The 12,541-nt window shown below is 38.2% G+C and overlaps 1 protein-coding gene across 2 annotated transcripts; it reads right to left on the reverse strand.

Annotated features, from left to right (window-relative positions):
* Nucleotides 1-24: 24 nt before the first annotated feature.
* LOC131220625 (uncharacterized) lies at nucleotides 25-4,403 on the reverse strand. Of its 2 annotated transcripts, XM_058215436.1 has the most exons (4): nucleotides 2,875-4,403; nucleotides 1,811-1,915; nucleotides 364-444; nucleotides 25-248 (listed from the first exon to the last, which is right to left on the reverse strand). In XM_058215436.1, the coding sequence occupies exons 1-4, from the start codon at nucleotides 2,986-2,988 to the stop codon at nucleotides 168-170; spliced, it is 381 nt and encodes a 126-aa protein (XP_058071419.1). In that variant the 5' UTR covers nucleotides 2,989-4,403; the 3' UTR covers nucleotides 25-167. The 2 variants fall into 2 exon arrangements, with proteins under 2 accessions (XP_058071419.1, XP_058071418.1); XM_058215435.1 differs by having other exon boundaries at nucleotides 25-444.
* Between the last annotated feature and the right edge of the window lie 8,138 nt (nucleotides 4,404-12,541).

Genomic DNA, 12,541 nt, shown 5'->3' on the forward strand with positions numbered 1-12,541 from the left:
AAAAAATAAAAAATAAAATCAGTTGGAAGTCCCAAACTGAAACCGATTCAACACGAATTCAATTACGTGTCATCACACTGTAACTTCTGGCCATTAGAGTTGCAGAAAAAAGAAGAAAACAAACCTCTTCTTTATCACAAACTGAAACCGATACAACATGAATTCAATTACGTTTGGATGTTAGGAGCAAAGCTGCCTTCATCACCGACATTGTTTGCATCTTGACCATATTTCTTCTTTATCACAGCCTGCATCATATCATGTTATCAGGACATGATGCAAATAGAATAAGCAAAAGAGCAGATTATGCTCTGAGCAGTAAACATGGACAAGGAATAAGAAGAAAAGAGCATTATTGTGGACCTTCAAATGATGATATACTTCCACACCCATCTTCATTGCCTCCTTGAAAGAGGAAGCTCCTACGGGAAGGATCATGAACTCCTATAAACAACAAACTGATTAGAATGCAATTGAGATGAAAGCGGTTTCAAGAAAATGGATATATATATATATATATATATATATATATATATATATATATATATATATATATGTGGGAAATGTTCTTGCTTAAATCAATAGCATCCACAGCCTTCAATTCCCCAATGCTCGCTGGAACCACACCCACAAGAGAATTCCCAGACATATTCAACAGCTGCAAGTTACTAAAAACCCAAACAACCTATGCCAAACTAACAAGACATAGATAGCCCCTCCATGACTTGAGCTATGTCAGGATGCTGCAATAGAAATGGGAGAATTGTAATCTCCCATAGCATTCATAACAACGTTGCCTGGATCCCAGGTTGCTCCGCTTCATGGTACGTGAATACCAGGTTGCTCCGCTTCATGGTACGTGAATACCTACTTCCAAATAAATTTATATTGCAACTTAACCAACACTGTATAAAACCACAATTGTGGGTCAAAAAAATAGAGATCCATGTCACATATGACCCATATATCCAATCACACCATTACAATCAGAAAAGAAACAATTTATTCAAAGCCAGGAGGCCAAAAGAAACGGAAAAAAAAAAAAAAAAAAAACAAACAAACAAAAACAAACAAACAAAGAAGGAAAAGAAATACAATAGAAACTACCAGAAAAAGGAAATTACAATAGCCATTAAGGCAAGCAATCCCTCAAACATAAGTTAACCCTACAAACAACCCCAGAAGTCAAGTTGCTTATATTTCCGAAGCAGCAGCTATTCCTTTCCACCCACACACACCAAAGAATAGCCACCAGCAAGAGGCAGCACTTGGATCTCTTCTAAAAGAATCAAATGGGGACCCATTTGGCTGACTTAGTGAAAATTGAGAAGTCTAAGGGAATCAAATTCCTTTGAACTAAGAGTTCATCCTAAGACCTTAGCTAGGGTGCAAAATAATTGGGTAAAATCGACAATTTTTCTCAGTCGAAAATTTCCATCTTTATCTGTTACTTGAGATAATTCCTTCATTTACTCAACTCTTGCACAAAAATTACTTGTTTGTAACAAAAGAAAATCATAACAGATGAATCCCAGAATACATGACTAAAATCTTTTTTGTTTCCTTAAACAGATGAATCCCAGAATACATGAGACTTGATACCGGCTGTGCTTTGTACATAGTGGTTAGTTTTAGAGTAGATTGCTTGATCATTTTAGAGTAGATTGCCAAGAAGCAACTAATTAGAAACATAAATTAAATGAATTGGGTATTGGTTAAAATGTTAAATGACATAACCATGCATTTCATATCAGTAAATGCAAAATATTTAGGTAATTTTGAAGTAAAACTAACTGCATAATCTACTTACCTCCCTCAATTCATTTTCAGCTTGTAGCTGGACATGTTGCTCTTCACTGTGGTGCACCCTAAGATTTGATTCATTCTTTTCATTTTCCTGTTGGATCTGGTTAATCTGCACGGTACAAAGTAATTAATGAAGGTAATGTCAACAATGGATTGGAAAGCTTCAACCCAAAAAGGCAGACCTGGTATCTGGATTCATAGACAAATCAAACCGACTATAAATTTAATTAAAAAATTCCACCAAGAAGCATGAAAAACAAAGCATTTCATGACCACTCCAAAAACCACACAACTACATAAGATAAAGAAAAGGAGCAGACAAGTGCACAAGTGTATAACAAGGATAAACCTAATAGCTGTTGAAGGAATAACTTCAATCACACTACACCAAAATCACAAAAATATAGTTTTTAACCACAAAGGTAAGAAGAACAGAAGACTGCATGCATTTGGTCATTTGAAGAAGAAATATTACACAAATATCCATCTGAAGGTTCCATGGTGCACATACCATGCTAGACTACTCATCTAATGGGTAAGTTTCTGGGCTATCATTCATTTCTAACATTGTGGCCCATAAGATAAATGAAGCATTTACACACTATCATTTCTAACATTGTGGCCCATCAGATATACATCTTAGACACCTCTTCTAACAGGTACTTTGATTCAGCTGACCAGTCAACATGACTATGATCCTCTACCTTTTCTCATTCATGTACCCAGTTTTCCACCATCTTCTGTTGCAGAACATTTGCATGAAAGAGTCACTCCATGTTTGTCAAGCATCTACATTAAATAACCACAAAAAAAAAAAAAAAAAACTTTGAGCATTAAAACTTCATCTATTCAATGGAAACTGAGTTAAGCTGAGAAGAAATGAGAGTATCCATGTCTATTTCCTAACTGAGTTAAGCTGATTTAGGCTGCTTTTGGATGCACAAGTGAATTGAATTCTGAACAAAGATTTTCTAACTAATTGAAAAATGAGAGTATCCATGATGCACAAGTATCATGATCAAGCGAGAACAAGAAAGAAAATAAATTACTAAAGACTATCCCACTCACAAAGGAAGAAGGGCTTTGCTTCGATCCGAAATCTGCATCATCATTCAACTCAACAAACCTTTCAATTCCATCATCTTCCATACCTGTAAATTTCTCAGCATTGGATCTCTTCATCAGTCTGCTTGCCTCTCAAAATAACAAACTATTGGATCCTCTTAACCTTCGGTTGCATCTCACCTCTCTTCTTGTAAAAATGCCTAGATCTTCCAAGTTTGCTCTCCTATTTTCTCCAAAACCTGCATTACATCTATCATGTCCAGTCTGTAGAAACAAGTAATCAAGTAAGCTATAAAAGATGTACTTGGGACACAGTCCACAAATACAGTCAAAACATACATACAGTCCAAAAAGGTGAATTGTCCAATTGCTATTTGTTGGTCAAATATTAGAATATGAACTAATCACTAGTAAGAAATGTTTCATTAAAAACAAAAGATTATTTATTGGATGACGTTGTTCAACACAAACAAACAACAAATCAAAAGAAATAGCAATGATGCTGAAATCAAAAGAAATTTTTCAACAGCATTGATCTTTTGCCCTAGTGCTTTTGATTAGTTGGCGTTTGTAAAAAGGACTAGCTCAAGAGTTTGTCACCAGATTTTGCACTATGCACGAATCCCATATATAGATAAGGCATACCAACAAGGCTTTCTTATAACCCGGCCTTGCAGGGCCATGGGGTCCACCGTGATGATCCACTCCATCCATCTATTTTTGAATATCATGTTAGTGTATGTTTCAAAAATGAGGTAGATCCAAGAGTTAAGTGGGCCACATCATGGGAAACCATTGGATTCAACGCTCATGAATTGAAACTTAGTGGGGAATTGTTTTACTTATGGATGTTTATCAAGGTACACTTTTTCATGTAAAAAATTCCAAAGAAACAATCCCAGAGAATTGTTTCTTGAGAATCAATTCTGTTGGCCCTTATAGTGGCTAGCCAAACACACTTAGGGCTTAAAAAATAATTTTCAGAATCAAAATTATAGAAAACAAATACTTCTTTTAGCAAAGCCAAGCATGCCCTCACTTCAAAGTGTATGATCAGTGCGCTTTTGGGTTTGATTCAATCACAGCTTGTTTATGACACTACATAAGACATGAACGGTTCAAAATGAGTAACACATGCCTACACAAAACAAAATCCTCTCAGGATAGTGAATTCTTTTGTGACAGGTGTGGCCTGCAGGATGAGTAGTGGAACAGCCTGAAGTTTGTTTTGTAACAGGTCTTCAGCTCAATGACTGAAGATCAGCTTATTTACAACTCGACACGAGTTGTCGTCATGCGTACCTTGTAGAGGTGCATTCGATCGGAGACAGCAATGTCTTTTTCCACTAAGGAAACAATGGTGTCTTTGCATCTTTGATATGTAGTGTACAGAATCAAACATTATGTTGATCTCGGTTTTGTAATTCATCTTCGGAATTCATTTAACCAAAAGAAAAACAAAGAATAAAATAAAAGGGAAATCTTTGGAATTTATGTATGAGCCACTATGTTGGACCTACTGTTGTAGCAAAAGGTACAACCAAAGAGAAGGGACCGCAAGCACAAGATCACCAGTTTGTTAAAATAACAACTTGCTATTTTACAAAATAGCAACCTGCTATAAAATAAAATAAAAAGCAAAATAATAACTAATTCTAATCTTAGTTGTGCAAAGATTTGAAAATCAAGTTTACTTCTAATAGCCACTCTTAAACTTAGCCTTTATCTGGGTTCCAGTCCTTGCCCGAGTGGTAGACTCCAAGGAGTTTCAACACGAGGTCTTGGATTCGAAACCCATAGGTGGTGAAATCCCACTACGGCGTGCGTGGGTGTGTGGCGGGTGCGCGTTGAAAAAAAAAAAAAAAACTTAGCCTTTATCTCATTTCCATCTTACTCTTCAACTAAAGAAATTCTTTTGCCTCTAATGCCGTTGTAAAAATTATTGGTCATCTAATATTCAAATTTATAAAACTTGAGCATCATTTTTTATCTTTTTATGAAATCACATACATAGTGATACTTGATGATGATTTGTTTGTTTTTACTATGAAATATAAGATTGTTTGTTTCTATGGGACCTTCAACTATTAACAATCTTGTAAATTTGTCCACTTTTGCATCTTTTGACTTATAAAACATGAGCTCCACCCAAGTCATAGCAATTGTTACAATTGCCATGGTCATCCCAATTGATGTGTGAACTATATTTGTCAATTATATCATTTATGGTAAACTCATGACATGCCAAAATTCAGATTTGTATGTTTTTATCTTAACTATAGGCCTACTCTAACAGGGCCTATCATCAGAATGGTCTACTCTAACAGGGCCTATCATCTACCAATGAACAAGGGGATAAGTGCAACCCAGCTTTTGATGGGCTCTACATAACGAAGTTGCTATGTTAAGCTAACTGATGTCCTTTAGGATAAGGGACTCAACAAAATGCCGCATGTTCCTAGCTACATGTGTACACTATGAAGCATTAGCCTACTAATCTACAAGGGTGATCTAGATAGGCTGCTGTCTAACACAAGTTGAAACTGTCTTCGCAGTGGCCTTCTAGACACCCAAGGATAAATGCAATACACTCCAAGGAAGATGAGTATATTATAAACTATGAAGATATACAGTGTAAACTATTGTATTAGAATAACAAATTAAAGTTTTTATCATCATGTAAACAAGCAAATAAACCAAGCATAAAAAAAAAAAAAAAACCAAAAAAAAAAAGAAGCACCATTTAATTCACAGAAAAATGTGTCTTACACTTTCTTCTAGAAACCAAAAAACACAATGAATTGTTATACCCACAAGGGACAAGGAAATGTCTCAAGAAGTTAAAGAACATCTCTAATGCAGGGGCATTTTCACACTGGGCTTGAGTGGGGTCACTTGTGGGATGCAGGGGCACACTCGGGGTTGAAGCGGCCCACGGAGGAAGTCTCCTGTTTGAGACTCCTCATCGGGGGTGATTAATGCGCATTTCACACCAAGATCAAGTGAGGTAGCCCGTGGGATGCGGGGACACACTCGGGGTGGGCGGCCCATGTGATTTGGGGCCCACGAAGGGGGTTCGGCCAAGGTCCTAACCGATGTGATGTGGGGCCTGGGCTATGAGATAAAGGGATTAATTCGCCATACTCTAACAGTTCGAGCTTTTAGAGCAAGTGGTTAATTGTCCTGCATCAAATTGGTATTAGAGCAGGAGGTCTTGTGTTCGAGACTCCTCACTGGGGGTGATTAATGCAGGGGCATTTTCACACCGGGCTTGAGTAGGGTCGCTTGTGGGATGCAGGGGCATACTCGGGGTGGGTGCCGCCCATGGAGGAGGTCTCGTATTCGAGACTCCTCACCAGGGGTGATTAATGCGCATTTCACACCAGGCTCGAGTGGGGTAGCCCATGGGATGCGTGGACACACTAGGGGTGGGCGGCCCATGTGATTTGGGGCCCATGAAGGGGGTTCGGCCGAGGTCCTAACCCATGCTATGTGGGGCCTGGGCTATGAGATAAAAGGATTAATTCGCCATACTCTAACAGTTCGAGCTTTTAGAGCAAGTGGTTAATTGTCCTGCATCAATCTCATATAGGGAATATTAAAATGGGGAACACAAGTTGACAAGAAATGCATGAGCAGCTTCATGATTATCATGATTCATGCATTAGGAACTGTTTAACAAAGGGAAAGGATCTACTACAGTTCATTGAATCATCAGCTCGCAATGCAACTAGTTGCTTTGAACACATAGGATTTATCTTTTCTTCTTTTTTTGAAAGATGATAATATTATCCAAAAGGAAAACAACAAAGAAAGGAGCAACAGGGAGAAGGGGAATAAAATCAAAGAACAGAACAAGAATAGAAAACCAAAAGAACTGGAAAAAAAAAAACCACCTAGGCTAAAAGGCCAACTAAACGCACCACACATCACACAGGAAGCTGAAGCCCATGCTCCAAGCATGTTCATGTTTTTGTTTTACCATATCGAGGAAAGGGCATAAATCCCATATGCATTGGTGAATATGATTGTCATATATGAAAAATTGGAATGATATAACAAGGATAGATTCTGTGCGTGTTGATGTTGAAAATTTTCTAAAGGCTAGACATAAAACTAAGAAACAACTCCATCGAATCAAAATATTTAAGAAACTCCCAAAGCCTGTATGAAATTTTCAGTTGTTCAACTGAAACAAGAATCAGGATAGAACAGAAAACAGCTCAATTAAGTTATCGATATTCAAATAGCCCTTAAAAGCCATTTGAAATGTTCCTATCTTCAATTCATCACAGATAAAATGGAAGTTTCTGGAATAGAGAAATGGACAAGCAGAATCACAAATATTCAAATAAATACTTCCATATGGCATCTTCAGTTCTTCAGTTCAATTCAGACAGAATGAATGAGTTTTGTATTGTCTCTACAGAAAGTGTAGTCATAGAATGAAGAAACAAGCTGATTGAACGACAATTATTTCAACAAACTCTACAAATCCATACAAAACTATAATATATCTATGTAATACATGGCATACATGTAGGCCAATCCAAACTGCCTAAATCATGGGCCTTCATGCATGAAGCATGGGTAAAATCATTTCAAAATGAAAGATCCTTTGAAAGATCATTTCAAAACAAAAGATCCTTTGATGAAAGGGCCCAACAAGCAAAGAATCAAAGACAGACAAATGGAAAGTACAATAGGCAAAAACCTAGCCAAACATCAAAACAAAAGGCATACAGAAAACTAGCCTGGATAAGAAACCTAAAACAAAATGTCATGCCCCCGTTACCATTATGGAATACCTTGGAGAAGACACATCCATAGTGCTTTTTGCACCACACATTGGTGATTAAGCTCTTATCATTTTGAAGCTGATATCCCATGTGTGGGGACTGTCGTTTCAGTGAAAGGGTTGCAGTGGCTGGTGGATTTTGTAGATCTAGAGTCGGACAGGGAGAGGGAGATCGAGAAAGGGAGGGAGAGAGAGAGGGAGATCGAGAAAGGGAGGGAGAGAGAGAGGGAGATCGAGAAGAGAGAAGAAGAGGTTTGCTGGTGTACCATATACACAGCTATATAGTTGTTGTAGGATAGGATAGCTAATCTAGGCTATAGGTTATAGCTGGAGGTGCATGTCGTACGAAGATGAGCACTGACGCTCCTCGAGCTCCGAGTTGTACCAACGGTTCAAAGGAGATCAAAGTTACATGGGCCCCACAGTGATGTATTTATTATATCTACACTGTTCATCTATTTTTAGAGATCATTTTAGAGCATTATCCAAAAAATGAATCATATCCAAAGATCATCTGGACCACACCACAAATAGCAGCGGAGATAATGATTTTCACCGTTAAAAAATTCGTAGGGCCCACCATAATGTTTATTTTTCATCTAATCTATTCATAAGGTCACAAAGACCTAGATGAAGAGGAAAAACAAATTTCATATTGATCCGAAACTTCTGTGACCCTAAAAAGGGTTTCAATGGTAGACGTTCAATCCCCCACTATTTTTTTCAGTGTGGTCCACTTGATAGTTATATTTGTCTTATTTTTCATCTAAGCCTCAAGAAGAGCTCTCATGATCAGACCCACAGAACTTGCTGAAGTCAATACAATAGCTATATAGCCGGTGTAAGGTACACCAGCCAATCCGCTTCCATTTTGGGATAGATAATGGTGAAAATGATACATTAGGATCTGATATATATAATGTGCCTCTTGGGCCTTGTGGGGTCCACTAAGAGGGTTATAATCGAATCCATTCTGTCCATCTGTTTTAAAATAAAACAATAGATCAAAATAATAAATATTAACAAGATCCAAAACTGAATTGGGACAAACAGTAGAAATAAGCAATGGATTTTAGTACGGTTTATAACCGTTTCAAATAAGGAACGGCTTAAAACCGTTTCTGAACCAAAATGCCAATCGTTCTAATTTAACGATTTTGGTCTAGGAGGGTGTTTTTGTCCGTCTGTAAATGGTGGCTCCGATAATTTAACAAGGCCAACATTTCTTTGTTTACACCCTCAGAGTTAGGAAAAACAGAATCCATGAACGGTAAGGACCTTGAATGAATAAAGAAGAAAATAATCCACAATACATTGACATGCAACAAAATTACCAAATATATTTCATCTTCATATACTTGTCGAACAAAAATCGCAAATAGTACATGAAAGACAATTCAAGGCATAAAATTAATAGGAATTATTAGAGGCTAGTATTGTATAAGCAGGTCGTACAGTTAGTGTAACACCCTGAATTTCAAGAGTCGAGCAAATGTTCAAATCCCGAGATTCTAAGCATCACTTGTGCTTTGCGGAAGCTGATTTCTCGGTTACTTCTACATTAGGCAATTAAGCACGTATAGGATTATACTTAACGCTGTATCATACTCCGAAATAAACACGATTAAAGCTAGTATGATTATCCAGAGTATGGGTCTAATATACAATTCCAAATTTTTTTTTAAAAAATGTGGAAAGGTGACATCTAGCTAAGCCCGATCGCTCGACTCTCCCTGTCGAGAAGTGCGCAGCCTACATCGGCCCATCAGAAAGATGGAAGTAAGAAAACTCCTCATCCATGCCCGCCTGGTCCAATGCATCGGCCTCAATAGTCCATGCATCTATATCAGCGTCGTCTAGTTGATATTTTAAAACACCGTCTCAGAGTATGAGTGAGCGATCAACTCGGTGGTTCCATAAAGCATAGGTTATACATGTTATCAAGTCTATCAATACAGGAATGATAAAGCAATGTAAAACAATCACTTCCTAATTACTCTTCTTAATGCGAATAATGGAGTTTATGAAATGATGCATGCTCTCACCAATCAATACTCCCTCAACACGCGACTCCGACCACTTGGTTCGCAAATACTAACACTTCTTCAACATGTGACTTCTACGCCTGTTTCGCCACATTCTAAACTATGCGGTGAATGATCATGTTAGCAGAGTGGTTAATATGCCTATTCATCTAGCAGTTTGGGGAAGCTAAGGCAGCTCCCTTTTAGTCATCGGTCTCAACTGAATCGCTAGGCGCAGGACGACCACAACGGTCCTACGCTTGTAATCTTTGATCCGTTTGGGTTTGTCACTCTCAGCTGAATACATACGAAAAGCAAGTTGTAAAAGAAATGCTCACAATCACTACGGAGAGGCTCGTCACCCCAGCGTAGGCCAACAGCACGGACATAGTGTCCGATACCACCATACCTGGCTCACAAGTCTTAAGGATCGCGATAGTAATGGTTAATAGTTGACCTTTGCAAATGGTAAGGGGGTGTCACAGATTCAAACAGTTGTGATTATACATGGTGAGCATATATAGGGTTAGCCGGTTCTTTGGACAATTTCAGTTGATATGGGCGAACACCGGCGTAACCGGCATGGAGTATGTAAGCACCCCGCGTGGCCCAGCCACTGTTGGTAGTCCGTGTTTGACCCGAATCGATCGAACTTGCCTAGGGTGGCCAAACCAATTTGGTCAACCATATTCGAGAATTTTCCGACTAACTAGATACTTTTGTAGTCCTACTTAATCTAATCAAGTCAACGAACATTAAAGATGATTGGATTTACATTCAATCATTAAAATCAATAATCTACTCGTTCAGACATTTCATCGAACACATAGGTGTCACTATCTTAAGATTTGGACTGAAATCGAAATACACATAGGTTATCATGCAAATTCCAAGTTGGCAATCATAAATTATTGACTAGACAGTAGAATTAATAAATGATAACCTAAACATTTATTATCTGTACCTTTGCAATGATTCGCCCGATTCAAGCGCTGCTAGGAATAGGAATTTGGGAAAAATGATTCATATGCCAATTTAGAAGCAAATAGGTAAGATTTATGCAATTTAATATAGAAAAGCCTAGGTTGGGAAGTAGATTTATTTCTTACCTCCCAATCGCAAGTAGGGTAGATTCGGCAGAGGAAAATGAACGGGACTAGCGTTTTGATTGGAGGAAACCGATGAAATGAAGCACCAAAACCTCTACTCCTACTCTCACTCTTCTCCTCTTCTTTCTCTTTATCTTTTTCTCTCCTTTGCAAAGGTAAATTCGTCTAGAGAGATGGGGTGCCCAAATGAAGGCTTTATATGGTACCAAAATTGGTGAAAATGGCCCTAAGGGTTAGGTTTTCATTATGCTATCACTATGGGAGAGTGTTTCTAACCTCTAGAGTTCATTATGGGGTGAATATGTCGATATACACCGTAGGATAGTTAGCCCTAATGATGATCTACGTATGGATATGATCGGTCAGCCATTTGGATGCGCCGATCGAGGGGTATGATTAGAAATGTGTTCGATGGTCACCGATGGTCGATCAGGGCCGCGGCTATACAGATATGTGTGGGGAAGTATCTTTAGTCGGTACCCCGACTTTGGCCATGAATAGACGATCCGAAAACTACAACTTCATGAAAAAACAAAGTGGCTAGTTTCACTTAAGTTCCAGATTTTTATCTAAGGTATTCGCACAACTCAAGCACTCACCTTGTGAGTCCAAGTTGAGCAATTCGAGACGCGATCTCAACTCGATGTCTCACAATGGACGTCAAGCCCACTAAGACGAACGTATTTCTATAGCATCAGATTTAGTGGCCCACTAACGAGCGCTCTAGAACTCATTCAGATAATCAGGGCATTTCTATAATGAATTAGGTAACGAGATTTGTTGTGTGAAATGATTAGGGTCTAGATTAGCTAAGTTCACAGTGTGGCCTATTCGCAACTAGCGAAAATGACGATTCGATTATAATAACTCTACACTGTCGGTTCTTAGGCTAAAGGGATACTAGGTCAGTTTGGTCTGCTAATTAAGATCCGACCCCTAGTTGTCTCGACTTTAGGTGGGTCTTTGTTTAGTTGTGGTTGCCTTGATTAGTAAGTGATAGGTCAGCTAGATGTGGGCCCCATGTGAACAAATCATGTGGTTGAACTCAGTATTTAAGTGATCGGCTGAATTCTTGGCTTCATATAGTTGATTAATTATATTTGTGCGGTTCTTTATTGATACCACTTGCGTATAACTTAACATCGAGTGTTAATGGTCATTAAGTGACAATATAAGTTACTTATAATATAAATTTTCGATGATTTTTGGAAATTCAAAATAGCGAAAATCCAGGACGTTACAGTTAGGTGATCCAAACTATTGAAGTTTGAAAGAACTAACCCCCACTATGGATTGAACATTGTGTGAAATGTCCCAGATAGGAAGATCCAAACCATCCAATCCTTATCTTTCCTCCAATGAATGTAGATAATTAATGCTTTGCAGGCCACATACTCAAAGGTTTAGGATTGTCTCATCAAGGTGACTCTTAGAGCATGGTCCACAACATGCTATGGATCCTGGCATATGAACAATTTGGATCCTCTCAAATTAAAGCATGAAATCAAGAGAAGAACTTTGATATTCTGCAGAGTGCAATATATTATACACAGGCACCAGAAATTACTTTAAAAATCCATAATTGGCATACAAGCAATTTCAAAGCGAACTGTCCAGATTACAGGTCCCAGTCTAGATGTATCTGACCATTGGATTGGCGGACAATTGCTCAATGGGTTAGCCCTACATTTGTCCTTGTTGCTGAATTAAGCTGTTGCAAATAATTTCAACCGAGCATC

This window comes from Magnolia sinica, chromosome 12 (assembly GCF_029962835.1).
Source record: "Magnolia sinica isolate HGM2019 chromosome 12, MsV1, whole genome shotgun sequence".
Lineage (NCBI taxonomy): Eukaryota > Viridiplantae > Streptophyta > Magnoliopsida > Magnoliales > Magnoliaceae > Magnolia > Magnolia sinica.